The sequence below is a fragment of the Lissotriton vulgaris genome, chromosome 5 (assembly GCF_964263255.1).
Source record: "Lissotriton vulgaris chromosome 5, aLisVul1.2, whole genome shotgun sequence".
Lineage (NCBI taxonomy): Eukaryota > Metazoa > Chordata > Amphibia > Caudata > Salamandridae > Lissotriton > Lissotriton vulgaris.
Window position 1 is genome coordinate 1,923,866,428 of NC_141693.1, and position 17,017 is coordinate 1,923,883,444.

The following is a 17,017-nucleotide window of genomic DNA, read 5'->3' on the forward strand; positions in this document are numbered from 1 at the left end:
TAAAGGGGTATTTTTAGGGTTCAGGGTCAGTTTTCAGTTTTTGGGTTAAGGGGTATTTTTAGGGTTCAGGGTCAGTTTTCAGTTTTTGGGTAAAGGGGTATTTTTAGGGTTCGGGGTCAGGTTTCAGTTTTTGGGTAAAGGGGTATTTTTAGGGTTCAGGGTCAGTTTTCAGTTTTTGACTAAAGGGGTATTTTTAGGGTTCAGGGTCAGTTTTCAGTTTTTGGGTGAAGGGGTATTTTTAGGGTTCAGGGTCAGTTTTCAGTTCTTGGGTAAAGGGGTATTTTTAGGGTTCAGGGTCAGATTTGGGTTTTTGGGTAAAGGGGTATTTTTAGGGTTCAGGGTCAGTTTTCAGTTCTTGGGTTAAGGGGTATTTTTTGGGTTCAGGGTCAGTTTTCCCTACTGTTGCACCCACTGGAGTGGGAATAGTAATTTTAACCCCTACGCTATCCAACGCTTTCCCTACGCTTGCACTCTTTGGAGTGGGAATAGTATTTTTTACACTTCTGGTATCGTACGGTAATATAATAGTATCTTATTTAATTATAGTATGTTACTATATATATGTTTTAACAAATAAGATTGTAAAAAATTATTTTTATTATTTTCATTTATTATTTAATTATTATAAGTTAATTTAAGTATTTTTAAGTATATTTTAGTAATTAAATTTGAATATTAATTTAATTTAACACTGTTTTTAATAAAGTCGATATTTTTTACAACTATATTATTGTAAACGATATTTTGTACTCGATATTTTTGTACTTACCTGTTTGTAGATACAAACTCGATATTTTGACTGTCGATATTTTGTCCACGATATTTTTGTAAGTCGATATTTTGTCCCTCGATATTATTTCAGTGATCCATATTTCTGTATCCAGCTCAACAACAACATTGACAGTGAACTGGAAAGAGACAAACGCCTGCCAATTTCTAAGAGACCATTCTCACTCTGAACAGAGACTGTAGTCCCAATCTTTACCCCCACTGTCTACCAATGTGCAGCGCAACAAGAAGATTAATCAGCAGCCCCTCGCAGGAAAAGGACCTAATCAAATTTCTAAAGGAACCCTATCTCCTCTTTCCCCATTTAAGTGCCTGAGTTAATTCCTTCCACTTTCAGGAATGTCAGTAATTCTCCTCCACTCTATGGGAAAACAGCTTCACCTCCATCTTGTGCAGAGGGACAAGCCAAGGGCTTTCAAGATGGGAGTCGCGGGCCTCCCATGACTCTATTTCACCTATACACACCGCACAGTCCACATACACAAACAGGACCAATATACACTTGGAATGTTAGCACTAGGACCAAGGTTAAAGAGCGTAGAAGTGGAACTTTACACAAGTGGGCCAACTCCTGTCAGGGGACAGTCACGCCCCAACTCTGCGGGTTTCTGTTGGTGACAGAAGGGCCTGTTTTATATTAGCCGTAAGCTACTCTTACTCAAAGTAAACACCTCTCTAGGCAGCCTCTCTACCTCCTTCTCAAACCTCTACCCCATTTATTAAAACAAAAATCAGTAATATTACATGTTTTAGAATAGGATAAAGGGATAACTCTGGGCTTACAATAGGATAAATAAAACTGCAATGCACCTCAGACCAACGGGCCCTGAACCTAGTTTTGATTTTTAACACTTTTGGCAGTTTTACCTTTTGTACGCGAGAGGATACTCAGAGAAGGGGAAACTGTGTGCAAGGTGGGGACATTAGATGCGGGGAAAGTCGTTTTTGGAAACATTTTTTACAACTGAAAAAATAAGCCCTCGAAAAAAATATTCAAGCTCCTCCCACACCTATGAAGACTGCAACTAGAATGCAACCTAGGGCCATGCTTGGGCCATAGCAGCCATCCGAGGGTCATAGCAGCCATCCAAGGGTCATAGCAGCCATCCGAGGGTCATAGCAGCCATCGAGGGTCATAGCAGCCATCGAGGGTCATAGAAGCCATCCGAGGGTCATAGCAGCCATCCGAGGGTCATAGCAGCCATCCGAGGGTCATAGCAGCCATCCGATGGTCATAGCAGCCATCGAGGGTCATAGCAGCCATCGAGGGTCATAGAAGCCATCTGAGGGTCATAGAAGCCATCCGAGGGTCATAGCAGCCATCCGAGGGTCATAGCAGCCATCCGAGAGTCATCGAAGCCATCCGATGGTCATAGAAGCCATCCGAGGGTCATAGCAGCCATCCGAGAGTCATCGAAGCCATCCGATGGTCATAGAAGCCATCCGATGGTCATAGCAGCCATCCGAGGGTCATAGCAGCCATCTGAGGGTCATAGAAGCCATCCGATGGTCATAGAAGCCATCCGATGGTCATAGCAGCCATCCGAGGGTCATAGCAGCCATCCGAGGGTCATAGCAGCTATCCACTAGGAGCAACCACCATCCTGCAGCCTAACGGGGAAATGCCACAGTAGCAGAATGGCCCCTCCGGCCGTGACCGCGTCTTCCTCCCAAAAAAGATGGGTGATTTTACAGCCTTTACAGCCACAACTAAATTTAATTTATAGTTAACCGAAGATATTTCCTGTATAAATTTATTATTGAAATCAGGACGATTTGGAATACCTTCAGAGACTCTGCTCATCATTTTCTATAATTTCATAAATTCATTATTTTCATTTTACAAGCCAGTGGAATTCTGGATTTTGAGCACTTGAAATAAACATAGCATTTTAAGTACTACGCCTGTTTACTTGTCCTAACAGATGCTAGGAGGGAGCTAAATCTTGATGCAGAACGCTTAGTTCTACAGTTGCTTGATGAATGGAATAGAAGTGTTGTCACTTTGAGAGGCAGTGCCTCTGTACAGCATCTCTAGAAGTGAGCCTTTCTGACACAATGCCTGCTAGAAGTCTTGTAGGGATGACTGCAGTGCAGTGGAGGTCCGCTTAGGCCATCACTGGGCTCCTCTGAGAGCCAGCTGCATTGCCCTGCAGCAGTCCACTCTTGCAGTCGCATTCTGTACCAAAACATGTTGTCGCTGTCTGGTTGATTGTGCCTTGTGTAAGTAACTGCGCCTTCTGTATTGTTCTTTGTTCCCACAGAGGAGTATGCTCGAAGCAGACACATAAAGTGCCGCTCTTCTACAATGAGTCCTTCATTCAGCCGGTGTACCACCCCTACATCACCACCTGCAAAGGGCACCGGATCTGCAGCCTGTACAGGTAAAGTGAGGCGCGAGAACTGGAGGGAGCCAGGGAAGAGAACCAGAGTCCTGCTGAGGCCCTAAAGAATGAAGAGAGGGGTAGGCCTGGACAGAGTAATCAAAGTAATTTATTAACTTTGCTTTACTCTTTGACACGGAATTATCGATAATAACACGATTACGCAGGCTTGAGTATTTAAGAGTAATTTGGGGGAATTATCCTACTCCAAGAGCACATTTAGCAAGCGTGAGCAGCTGCTCGTGCGCACTATTTATTTTCTGCTGCATTTAGCGCTATTTCTTAGCACAAATTGCATCCTTGCATCCATTTTGGACACAAAGGTGCATTTTGAGCTAAGAAAATATTGCTGAATGCTGGGAGTAACTTGGGAGGAATCATACCCCAAGTGCACATATAGGGAGAGCGAATAACTGCTCGCTATTCACGTTCTGTTGCATTTAGTGCTATTTCTTAGTGCAAAATGTATCCTTGCGAGAGGACATTTTTGCATTAGTAAAATAGCCCTAAATTCAGGATTACTCCTCTCGTGTAATACCGTGTAATCTATCTGACTTTTTGGGTGATTCAGTGTGATTACACTACATGGAATTACGTGAGCTACGCCTACACCCAGAGAGGGGGCTGCATGAAACTTCAGTACACGGACAGTGTAACCTGATCGAATGTATTACTTCATGCATACAAAGAATTAATTAATGTATTGGGAATTTGTGTAGTACCCCATGCTTCAGTAAGTCTTGTTTTGTGGGCCTACAAGTGTTAACGATTATTATACAGCCTCGTTGAGACGGCAAAGTGACTTGGAGTTTTTTCTAACTTGATGTAAGCTATAATCATGGCTCGAGTCTAGGTACCACGCGGGTGGACGGCGTCCCCCCACTTATTTTACCGGGAGCTGGGTAACTAAAAACTTCAACTGAGTGCAAGCCACCTTTCATGATGTCACTTCCTGTCGTGACATCAGCGTCCCCCCACTTCTTTTTTAGGACTTGTGCCCAGGATACAATCGTCTGTTTTGGAAAAATGGCCCTAAATATTTTTAGGTATGTTTTTTTACAAATGTGTTTTAGAGCATTACGATTGCATGATGGGGACAATAGTACAACCTGTTCTTATTTCCTTCATGCTCAATGTCCTACATTTAGGTCCTTCAAAATGGCCGCCACCGGAATATTACAAGTACCCTGTGCGCCATTTTCAAGCTTGTCTGGAGACTATTCTTGTCTTCTCACTGACCCTTCTCCACATCCACCACCTCTTCTCCCGTCACATCTACCACTGCTATCCACACATGTTCAAGAACATGTTTATTGAATTGTGCCTTTGGTCTTTGCCTGGGAAACAAAGCAGGACTGGAAAAAAAACATAGGAAAGTGAGGAGCGGTGTATTTTTGGGGGTCATTGCCCGATGGAGACACGGATCTCTCCAGATGGTAATTGTTGTACCAAAATAGCCCATTTGTAACCCCCAAGGCCTAAAGAGAATCAAGAATTAATCAATTTGATATTTGAGCCAGACAGGTGGAGCAGCCATTGGCTTTATGTGCTGTGAAAGGTGTTGTGGGGGTACACGTTATTATTTCTTTTGCCCAAACCAAGCCTTTGTATTGAGGGCCACTCAACAGTCAACATTTCTTGTTTCCAGGACAACCTACAAAGTATCTTTCCGCCAGGTGAAGAAGGAAGTGCTGCAGACCAGTTACATTTGCTGCCCGGGGTGGCAGAAAAAGCACCCCAGTTCCACCAGCTGTGATGAAGGTGAGTTCTCACAAGGGCTGGAGGGCACTGAATATGGAGGGTTGAAGTATGAAGGGTGAGGTGAGTTGGGGTTGGGTAGGGGGAGAGGAGGTGGTGGTAGGGGCTAGAAGAGGTAGTGGTGACAGGAAGTCTTAAAAGGATAACAGAAAAGGCATGACAAATGTTAGAAATCAGGTCTCTAGTTGTGCGAGGTATGCACCCTGTCCAAGTAGGGACCACAATCCTAGTCAGGGTAAGTCACAACACAATCCTAAATTATCAGGTGCTCACCCTCTGGTAGCTTGGCACAGAACAGGGAGGCTTAACTTAGAAGGCAATGTGCAATAACTCATACAACAACACAGTAAATACACCACAAAAAGACTCAACACAACAGTTTAGAAAAATAGAGAATGTTTATCTGAGTAAACCAAGACTAAAGCAATCAAAAATCCATCAAGTAGAAGTCTAGATATTGAATTTTGTAGAAATAAATGCAATGAAGCATTTAGAAGCTGTTATGTTCTATAGCACCGGGACACTCTTTTGAGTAGCTGAGCGCTCTATAAAACCCATGTAACATAACATAACATAACATAACATAACATAACATAACATAACATTACATTACATTACATAACAGAAGCAGGTAATTCTAAAAAGATTACTTTGGGTCTCGTGTGACTGGTGCATATCCAAAGTTCAGGATGACCGCGATGGAGCACAGGAGCACAGGCCGGCTACAGGGACCCACTTGGGCCCGCTGAACACAGTACCTTGGATCCTGGGACGCAGTCTGCACAGCGAGGATTTGCGCTGGCTGGCTTCGGCTCCAAGAGTCTGTGCGGTGAGGATTTACGTCATCCGGCGTCGGTTCCAAGAGCTGTCAGCTGTGTGGAGAGGCTTCGCAATGCTTCACGATTTGGCTGAAACTCAGCTGCAGAATCCCCTTCCGAGGCCCAGAACTTGGAGGTGGCCCCCCAGGCAAGGGTTGGACTCCCAAAAGGTAGAGTCCAGCTGCACCAGCAGAAGAGCAGGAAGTCTTTTGTGTCCCTGAGACTTCAGAAACAGGAGGCAAGCTAACAAGCCCTTGAAGATCACTTGGATGAAAGGCAGAGTCCAGCTCTCCTACAGCAGAGCCAGGGAGCAGCAGTAGTAGGGCAACAAGCAGGAAAGCAGTCCTTCCAGAAAAATAGTCCTTCCAGAAAAAAAGTCCTTCCAGAAAAGTAGTCCCTCTAGAAAAGCAGTCCAGCTGAGTCATGGGCTCCGCAGTACACTGACAGAGGTTCCACTCAAGATTCAGAAGTGTCTGATTTGGGAGGGTCAGAGACCCAGTACTTATACCCAAATGTGCCTGTGAAGTTGGGGAAACTTCAAAGAATGGTTTTGAAGTGCACAAGTACCCCTTTTAAGCCAGTCTTGTCTTCCACCTTTTTTAAGAGGATTCCCAGCCATTTGTGTGGGGTCAGGTTATTACTCCTTGATGTCCTGAAGTGAACCCCCTGTCCTCCTGTCTGCGCAGCCTGGCCATTGGAATGCAGAGGGGTGTTCAGCTACCCCTGGCCTTCCTGGGTTTATGGCTGTCAGTGAATAATGCACGAATTAGAACTGTCATCCTATCTAGACGGGTATTGGAGTCAGGCTGGAGGTCACATAGAGCAAAGATAAGAGCAGAACAATGCCCACTGTCCGAAAGTATTTACAAAAAGGGGTGGTGAGGGACAGAGTCTCTGAATTAAACAGAATACTCTCACCCAGTCAAGAGATCAGGGCTAGATCCAACACCGTTTTTTAGCTCACTGCACCATCCCAGTTTCAGAACCCGGCTGTATGCAAATTAGTCTGTTCCTGTCCCAGTGCATGATGGGAACAGGGCAAACCAAACTACAAAAGCCAATTCTTACACTGGGAAGGAAACAAGCTACCGGGGACCAGTTTCTGGCATTTCAGCCTCTTCGGCCCGGCTTGCTTGAATCCTGATGGTGCAATGAGCAAGGGACTCACATCTGAGCATACCCTTCCACGCTTAGGGTGGACAAAAATATTTACAAAAAGGGGTGGTGAGGGACAGAGTCTCTGAATTAAACAGAATACTCTCACCCAGTCAAGAGATCAGGGCTAGATCCAACACCGTTTTTTAGCTCACTGCACCATCCCAGTTTCAGAACCCGGCTGTATGCAAATTAGTCTGTTCCTGTCCCAGTGCATGATGGGAACAGGGCAAACCAAACTACAAAAGCCAATTCTTACACTGGGAAGGAAACAAGCTACCGGGGACCGGTTTCTGGCATTTCAGCCTCTTCGGCCCGGCTTGCTTGAATCCTGATGGTGCAATGAGCAAGGGACTCACATCTGAGCATACCCTTCCACGCTTAGGGTGGACAAAAATATTTACAAAAAGGGGTGGTGAGGGACAGAGTCTCTGAATTAAACAGAATACTCTCACCCAGTCAAGAGATCAGGGCTAGATCCAACACCGTTTTTTAGCTCACTGCACCATCCCAGTTTCAGAACCCGGCTGTATGCAAATTAGTCTGTTCCTGTCCCAGTGCATGATGGGAACAGGGCAAACCAAACTACAAAAGCCAATTCTTACACTGGGAAGGAAACAAGCTACCGGGGACCGGTTTCTGGCATTTCAGCCTCTTCGGCCCGGCTTGCTTGAATCCTGATGGTGCAATGAGCAAGGGACTCACATCTGAGCATACCCTTCCACGCTTAGGGTGGACAAAAATATTTACAAAAAGGGGTGGTGAGGGACAGAGTCTCTGAATTAAACAGAATACTCTCACCCAGTCAAGAGATCAGGGCTAGATCCAACACCGTTTTTTAGCTCACTGCACCATCCCAGTTTCAGAACCCGGCTGTATGCAAATTAGTCTGTTCCTGTCCCAGTGCATGATGGGAACAGGGCAAACCAAACTACAAAAGCCAATTCTTACACTGGGAAGGAAACAAGCTACCGGGGACCGGTTTCTGGCATTTCAGCCTCTTCGGCCCGGCTTGCTTGAATCCTGATGGTGCAATGAGCAAGGGACTCACATCTGAGCATACCCTTCCACGCTTAGGGTGGACAAAAATATTTACAACAAGCATTTACAATGCAATGGTTTCGCCTTTGGAAATGTTAGAGTTATTGGCATTGTAAATGACAAAATGTGTATTTGTGTTGGTTTTGAAAACAGATAAATAAATGGCATTGTCATTTACATTGCCATTAGCTTAATCTCTGCAGTCACTCTGCACTCTCTAGCACTCCCTACTCACTCTGCACTCTCTAGCACTCCCTAGCACTCCCTAATCACTCTGCACTCTCTAGCACTGCCTAGCACTCCCTACTCACTCTGCACTCTCTAGCACTCCCTACTCACTCTGCACTCTCTAGCACTCCCTACTCACTCTGCACTCTGCACTCCCTATGCACTCCCTATGCACTCTCCTCTCCCTATGCACTCCCTATGCACTCTCCACTCCCTATGCACTCCCTATGCACTCTCCACTCCCTATGCACTTCCTATGCACTCTCCACTCCCTATGCACTCTCCACTCCCTATGCATTCTCCACTCCCTATGCACTCTCCACTCCCTATGCACTCTCCACTCCCTTTGCACTCTCCACTCCCTTTGCACTCTCCACTCCCTTTGCACTCTCCACTCCCTATGCACTCTCCACTCCCTATGCACTCTCCACTCTGCGCTCCCTATGCAATCTCCACTCTGCGCTCCCTATGCACTCTCCACTCTGCGCTCCCTATGCACTCTCCACTCTGCGCTCCCTATGCACTCTCCACTCTGCGCTCCCTATGCACTCTCCACTCTGCACTCCCTATGCACTCTCCACTCTGCACTCCCTCTGCACTCTCCACTCCCTCTGCACTCTCCACTCCCTCTGCACTCTCCACTCCCTCTGCACTCTCCATTCCCTCTGCACTCTCCACTCTCCACTCCCTCTGCACTCTCCACTCTCCACTCCCTCTGCACTCTCCACTCTCCAAGAACTTGCGTTTCTTGCTCAGATATGGACAAAAAACAAAAGTACTCCCTTGGGCATCTCACCCACTCTGTGAGTTCACACATTTCTCCTACACAGCACCAACCCCAGCAAATACAACATTTCTGCAGAACTGCAGGACAGAAGAAACCAAACTGCGATTATCCAAGATCCTCCAGAGTATCCCCCTGTCCTTAACATCCTACCCACGCTCAGGGCAGAAACACCCCCGAGACTGTCCTCGTCCGTCTATGCCACACCCAGAGCAGACTTCACCCTGACACCAAGCGAAGAGGAGGCGCTTCCATCACCATCTCTCCCACCTTTGGAGCGCACAGATCACCTCACTCGCCAAGAGCGCTCACAAACATTACACGCTGTCCTGACACGCCAGTCAATGTAAATCAATTTTTAAGAAAAAAAACATTTACCTAGCACAGTAATAAAAAAAAAAGGCATCTAGGCGCTGAAATGAATGACTGATATGGTGCTTCGCACGCAAGCCCAATGCACAACACGCTAGTGGAACATGCATAGAAGCACACAAATGAGCAAAAAAACTCTATCATACTTAAGAGGAAAATGTAAAGAAAGTATCATTGCGAGTGCTCACACAGCACGTGCACAGCCTCCCCGGGCGGATCTGGGCTACACAGCGCTTACAAACCGCCGAACAGAGCTAGGAGGCGCTACATAAAGAATAGATTGATAAACAGCAGGGGGTTCCTAAGCAGTGGCTCTGTGTACAAGGAATACCTTCCCTAATAACCACGAAGAAGCACATAAAAGTTGCCGCAGCTTTTATGCAGTAAAGATGTCGCAGTTCCTCACACACAGCATCTGCCTCAAATAAGCCTCCGCCCGGAGTGCTGTTGTGCAACATTTCCGGTGGGCCCCTGGGCAACTGACCAGCGTGCCCATGCGTTAAGCAGGCACTGCTCCACTACAGAGCCCTCGGGTCCCCCCTTCCTCTGCCCTCAAACAGAAACAACCATTTGGATATCCTACTGCCCTTCCGAGCAGGTTTCACCCTGTCACTCGCCCTCCGTTAAAGACTTCCCCCTACATCCGTCTAACACTGAAATGCTTCCTCCAACATATCGCTCACTCAGGAAATACAGATCTCACATGTATACTGTCCCAGGTAGATGCGGAGGTCCCCTATCTAAGCATTTATCCCAAATTTGTTTAACGTCAGTTGAAACCAATATGTTTATCATACATTATTGCACCAATAAAAAACATGCACTATGTTTACATAATAAATATGCCATGAACTTAGTCTGCAATTGAGTCCAGTATTACTGTACCCCGTGATCAATGTTACTTCACAAACTACAACACACTTCAAATTCACATATGACTGAATGGATATAGTATAGAAAAGACAAGCAAGGGCTGCTTCCTATGACATTTCATAATGTCATACACACTCTGTTCAAATAACAGGACTAATAGCATGAATAGCACTTACCCAGAAGTGCATATTGAAGAAGAGCAGGAACTTCACAGTACGACTGACGAAGGAGAAGTCTTCCCCAGGGAGGGTGGCGGCTGACCTCGGGGCAATTGTAGCTGAACAGGAATAGATGTTTTGGGATAGCAGTGGTGGTGGCTGTCAAATTAGGTGCCCATCAACTAAAACAAACTATCAACCCACTTGGAACCTTAAAACCTAAGTATGTGCATTACTACTAGTTATATCCTTAACAAAAACACACACACAGTGCCTAGTCAAAAGCAAAGCAGATAGAGGATACAGAATGTGCTCAAGGAAAACTTTCTGAAAGTCTGCTGTGGTCAGTACTTTATTTGTAAAGGAATTAAGAGCCAAGCTCCAAATTTCTGCTCATAACTCTGCGGCCAGAGCTAATGAATATTGAGGGTGGCGAAAACCAAGGCTCCATAGTTTTGATTCCACCTCATGCATCTCTAATCCACCACCAGAAACTCTGCCTCGTTATCTCACGCTTTCAGGTTCTTATCATCACTGCTTTGTCCCTTTGTCATTGTCCGTATTTCTCTTTCTCCTCCCTTCCCCTTGCATGTGTTTCCTCTCTCTTGCTCTGGGTCAAAGTCTGAAAACAAAAAATGAGTACTGGTCCCCAAAAATAAGTGCCATCGGGCCACCACCTGCAGCCACCAGTTAAAATTAGACACTGGCTGTGGAACTTGTGACCAGTGGTGGCGCCCTTTCAGATGGGTGATGCAGGCCCCAAGTGCACAATGGAGGTTCCATCAATGAGCCAGGAAGCAAGGCCGGATTTTTAAGACGGAAAAAAATGAGTCGTAGGTCACTAACCAATGCAGGTGAATTTGTGCAGCTTAGATGCTCAGACCTTCTCAGTGCAGGACAGGTGAGAAGAATCAAAGCTACAGACCCTGCATGCTACTGGCAGGTCAGATTGTGGTGTGTAGGTATGTGCAAAGGATCTATTCAAGGGGGTGAAGCGCATATTAGAGCAACTTACCAGTGGCTGTACCAGCTGTAGGACTTTACGTCTCAGAGGCATCCCCTTCTCAACAGAGTTGCCCCTTACCTAGCTGAAAGATCCACAACTCTACACACAAGAAGCACTTTACCCCCCTAAGCCTCCACTTTCTCTATGTAGAATCGTACTAATCAGTAAACGCATTAACAGCTTCCTTCCTCAGTACACACCGACAGCAGCTTACCTCGCTTGAGAAAAAAAACACTACACACGGAGACGCATTCGTCCTTCCTCTTATGCAATTAATATATGTAACAAATAAATAAATTAGCTTGGCCCACCTCTGTAATCTAGGGGCCTCCCTCTTCACCTAGAAGCACACACTCACTCTCCCAGATACACCCCCTACACTCATGGAATTGGGAAGCACCGTTTCTTTCACTGACAGCGGACTCCTCCGAACAGCGAAGATGTCCCTTCGGTTTTTGTGCCCAAATGACACCAATGAACCACGCTGCCGGGCTCACGCAGGAAATGCCTGTATAGCGCCTCCCTCTCCGTGTCTAGGCACCTCTGTCAAGATGTCCCTTCGGTTTTTGTGCCCAAATGACACCAATGAACCACGCTGCCGGGCTCACGCAGGAAATGCCTGTATAGCGCCTCCCTCTCCGTGTCTAGGCACCTCTGTCGCTGTACTAAGCCAGCAACCTCGCTGGACTGTAGTACACGTGTTCTTCCTTCTCTGCGCGGATTGCCTCCCAACGCTCAGGGGGTCACTGGCTGGGCTCAAGACCTAAACAGCTGATAGAGTTTGTCAATCTGCACTCGCGGTCGGTCTTTGGCTGCCCTTGCCCTGCCCACCTATTTTTGGCGACCGCTCCCCCCTTTCATTCCTCAGGTGTTCAAGAGCCGCCTCATTATCTACATAGGCCGCACCCCTATCACGCCCTGGTCCCGCCTCTTCCACTCCAATTGGCTGTGCCCTGTCATTCATCGTTTCCCTGCGCCCCCACCCCCTTTTTTTTGCTTTCAGTTCTACAGGTCTGTGCGGCACGTCTTGCAAGCTTTTAACATTTTATGTCCCGCCTCGTTACCCTCTATTGGTAGTTCACTCCACATCGTCTGTCTGAGATGGCAGTTCTTAAAAGGGCTACGACGAGGTAGCGCTATATGGGCTCCACTCTGACATTAGAACTGGGGCATAAAGCTCCCCGAGAAGTACTCTTAGAGGATGGCGAACCGTTCTCTGCACCTACCCACTGCAATCCCGAGATGTCAGCCTCCACGATGACAACAAGTGATAACCGTCACCACCAGTGATTGCTCTTTTAACTGAAAGTCAGACACGAAACAATCACAGGAATGCCAAGGACACCAGAGCAACTGGAGCTGATCCGGTGACTGCCCCTGGGTGCATTTCTGCATGCTAATGCAACGCTAACAAGTACATACACAGAACCACACCCGAGTCGAACGAGCAACTGCACACGCACTTCCGAGCGGGAGGGGGGGGGGGGAATGGACCCGAGCCGAGCTCCAGAAACAAATCACTTTCACACGGGGAGGGGGGCGGAACGGACACACGGGGAGGGGGAGGAACGGAAGCGGGAGGGGGGGGCTGGAAAGACACGGAAGCGGGAGGGATTAAACAGCCTTGCGTGAGGGGGCTCCTTTACGGCGGCTTCCCCAGCAGTTCCGGTCTCCCTCTCCACACGGGAGACCGGCAACGAACCACCAGCAGGCTTCCCCCGGGCAGGGGGAAGCGGAAATGGCCGCCTCGAGGCCCCGCCCACGTCGCACCACTGCGTGCCTGGCTTCCTGCGCTGAGGGCCGCCAATGGCAGCGCGGCCCTTGGCAGGGAGGCGGGCGCAGCTCCTCTTGCTCGATCTCCGGGCCAGCGGCGGTGAAATCAACACGGAGCAATGCCGGGTGGGCACCGGCCTCCAATAATTAAATAAAAACGGGGTGGCACCCGTAAATAAAAATATAACAAGCGGGAGGGGGCGGGAAAGGGGGAGGAGAGACTCTGACGACGGAAGGCGGGTGCCGGCAATGCCGGACCAGACACGGGGGCGTTCCCGGCGTCGCGTGACGTCGGCAAAAGCCAAAGAATCTCGGGAACGCCCCCGTGTCTGGTCCGGCATTGACGGACGCCTCTCTGTTCCAATGGCTAGCCTCCATTTATGGAGCTAGCCAATGAAGCAGAGAGGCGGGTTAAAGTCACCCATACTAGAAACTACAGATTTCGCTGGAGGAGGAGCCTAACGGCTCCGCCCCCCAGCGAAACCTAAAAAGGGGTGGTGAGGGACAGAGTCTCTGAATTAAACAGAATACTCTCACCCAGTCAAGAGATCAGGGCTAGATCCAACACCGTTTTTTAGCTCACTGCACCATCCCAGTTTCAGAACCCGGCTGTATGCAAATTAGTCTGTTCCTGTCCCAGTGCATGATGGGAACAGGGCAAACCAAACTACAAAAGCCAATTCTTACACTGGGAAGGAAACAAGCTACCGGGGACCGGTTTCTGGCATTTCAGCCTCTTCGGCCCGGCTTGCTTGAATCCTGATGGTGCAATGAGCAAGGGACTCACATCTGAGCATACCCTTCCACGCTTAGGGTGGACAAAAATATTTACAAAAAGGGGTGGTGAGGGACAGAGTCTCTGAATTAAACAGAATACTCTCACCCAGTCAAGAGATCAGGGCTAGATCCAACACCGTTTTTTAGCTCACTGCACCATCCCAGTTTCAGAACCCGGCTGTATGCAAATTAGTCTGTTCCTGTCCCAGTGCATGATGGGAACAGGGCAAACCAAACTACAAAAGCCAATTCTTACACTGGGAAGGAAACAAGCTACCGGGGACCGGTTTCTGGCATTTCAGCCTCTTCGGCCCGGCTTGCTTGAATCCTGATGGTGCAATGAGCAAGGGACTCACATCTGAGCATACCCTTCCACGCTTAGGGTGGACAAAAATATTTACAAAAAGGGGTGGTGAGGGACAGAGTCTCTGAATTAAACCACCCCCTTTTGTAAATCGATTTTGGCCACTATAGGTGTGGCAGGGTATACTCAGACATGAGTCCCTTTCTCACTGCTCCATCAGGATTCAAGCAAGCCGGGCCGAAGAGGCTGAAATGCCAGAAACCGGTCCCCGGTAGCTTGTCTCCTTTCTGGTAAAGAATTGGCTTGGTAGTTTAGTCTGCCCTGTTCCCATGATGCACTGGGCCAGGGACAGAATGATTTGCATATAGCCAGGTTCTGAGCTGGGATGGGGCAGTGAGATAAATAACGGTGATGGATCAAGCCCTGATCTTTGGACTGGGTAAGAGTGGTCTGCTCAATTCAGACACTCTGTTCATCACCACCCCCTTTTGTAAATCGATTTTGGCCACTATAGGTGTGGCAGGGTATACTCAGACATGAGTCCCTTTCTCACTGCTCCATCAGGATTCAAGCAAGCCGGGCCGAAGAGGCTGAAATGCCAGAAACCGGTCCCCGGTAGCTTGTCTCCTTTCTGGTAAAGAATTGGCTTGGTAGTTTAGTCTGCCCTGTTCCCATGATGCACTGGGCCAGGGACAGACTGATTTGCATATAGCCAGGTTCTGAGCTGGGATGAGGCAGTGAGATAAATAACGGTGATGGATCAAGCCCTGATCTTTGGACTGGGTAAGAGTGGTCTGCTCAATTCAGACACTCTGTTCATCACCACCCCCTTTTGTAAATCACTGTCCGAAAGTGGCATTTCTGCACTAGTAGTGTTAAATACAACCTTACCAGCAAAGCGCATTTATCACTACTATTCCTCCTATATCAACCATGATAAAGCTACTCCTCTGGGTTCAGGAATTACCACTTAGAATTACGTAAGGGAATTCCCAATGCTAGTCTAGGAGGAAAGTAGGCCTCGCCGGAGATATGGTTAGCGGGCTACTTCTGTGGGTGATACTATCACCAAAACAGTGCAGCGGGCATACTAGTATCATTTAAGTTGCAGGACATGGGCACCTGTAGCGCAAGTTACTAGGGAGTTAAAGGTAAATTAAATATGCCAATTGGGCACAGTCCAATGTTACCATGTTTTAGGGGAGAGAGAACAAGCGCTTTAGCACTGATTTGCAGCAGTAAAGTGAGCAGAGTCCTAAAGCCAGCAAAAATAGGTACAAAAAATGGAGGGAGGCAGGCCAAAAAGTTGGGGGAAGATCCTCCCAAGGTTGTCAGTTCTAACAAACAAACAACATGAAAGGTTAAGAGAAGCTGAGGCAGAAGGCCTTTTGGAAAATTGGGTGATCTCACTATACTCCAGTGCCTCAGAAAGAACAATGGGGCTGGAGCAGAGTCAGTCATGTGATGCACACAATTTCAGACAAAGATCACCTTGGTCCACTCAGAGTAATTCTACATCCTGCAGATCACTTTGTGATCGGTCACAAGAAAGGTGGCTTCATCACTCCTATCCTGCTAACCCTCCGGTGTTTTCTTATAGAGGCGAGAGCCAGTCGAGAGCCCGATTTAAAACTGCCCACACCACTCACAAAGCTCTGCACTCATCTTCGCCCATGCACCTAACTGAGAAACTGAAAAGTTTGGGCACCAAAATGGTATAAAAAAAACACACACACAATGGCTTCTCCTTGAGCCTCCCACCTTCAATCGAGAGCGATTAATAAATCAATCATTCTCCAGAAGTGCAACAAGAACTCATAACTCCCCCTCTTCGACCCTCCACTTGACCATGTGCCATGCTAACTTCAAAATAGATCTTAAATCTCTTCTCTTCGAAAGACCCTTGGGTTAAAATCCTTCTGCTTATCCTTGCTCTCCAAGGTACACTTTGTATTTGCCTGATGTGACATCTCAAAGGTACTCATGCACCACCTGTCCAGGATGTTGCATCCCTAATGTATTCTTGATGTGATTGTTTTGTAACAGTTCTTTTATAAAGCGCTCTGATGCCCCTGGGCCAAGTCCACGCAAGATAAAATCACAAAAATAAATAAATAAATGTGAAAGTATGGAGCTGCCCTTGTCTCTCACAGGGACACAGTTGACGAGCAGCTTTGTAGCAGTGCATGCCCATGCCTGCACCCTCCTGGGGTCCCCCACCTGATGTGGGGAGGAGCCCAAGAGGTGGGGTTTGAGCAAATGGGAATAGATCCCTCTCTATCCCAAATATACCTCCATTTCCTGAGTCATTTCTCTCTCCCAGAATCCAATACTTATTTCCTAGACCCACAAGCATTTTTTGAAATATCTGGCCAGCACTTCATTCTTCCTGTCGTAACATTAAAAAATGTCTCCCACTTCGCATTTTCTGGGAACGCAATGTAATGTGTGCTTGTCCGTTGTTTTTTTTCATGCAGCGGTGTGCCGCAAACCATGCCAAAATGGAGGAATCTGTGCCAGACCCAACGTGTGTGAGTGCCGCCCAGGCTGGGGAGGGAAGTACTGCCATGTTGGTGAGTAGAACACCAAAATATTAAGAAGAACATTTGCAATCATCCCATTTTTCTATTTTGCCACCTAATATTCCCCTACTACCCATACCCAATGCACCAGGCTATTCCTGTGCCACCCAGCTGCCTCATCATGCATTGGCAGACCAGGGCTGTTTTTTTAAAATGTATTATTCACTATTGAAATTAACTTTGAATTATGCGCACAGGGCCCTCAAGAGTGTGGG

General features: G+C 47.4%; 1 protein-coding gene across 1 annotated transcript in view; it reads left to right on the top strand.

Annotated features, from left to right (window-relative positions):
• Nucleotides 1-17,017, top strand: part of EGFL8 (EGF like domain multiple 8) — a 54,088-nt gene that overhangs the window by 9,609 nt on the left and 27,462 nt on the right. The window contains exons 2-4 of the mRNA XM_086924514.1: nt 3,054-3,173; nt 4,822-4,934; nt 16,698-16,793. Of these exons, the coding sequence (XP_086780640.1) occupies nt 3,054-3,173; nt 4,822-4,934; nt 16,698-16,793 (329 nt within the window). The remainder of the gene's footprint in view (nt 1-3,053; nt 3,174-4,821; nt 4,935-16,697; nt 16,794-17,017) is intronic.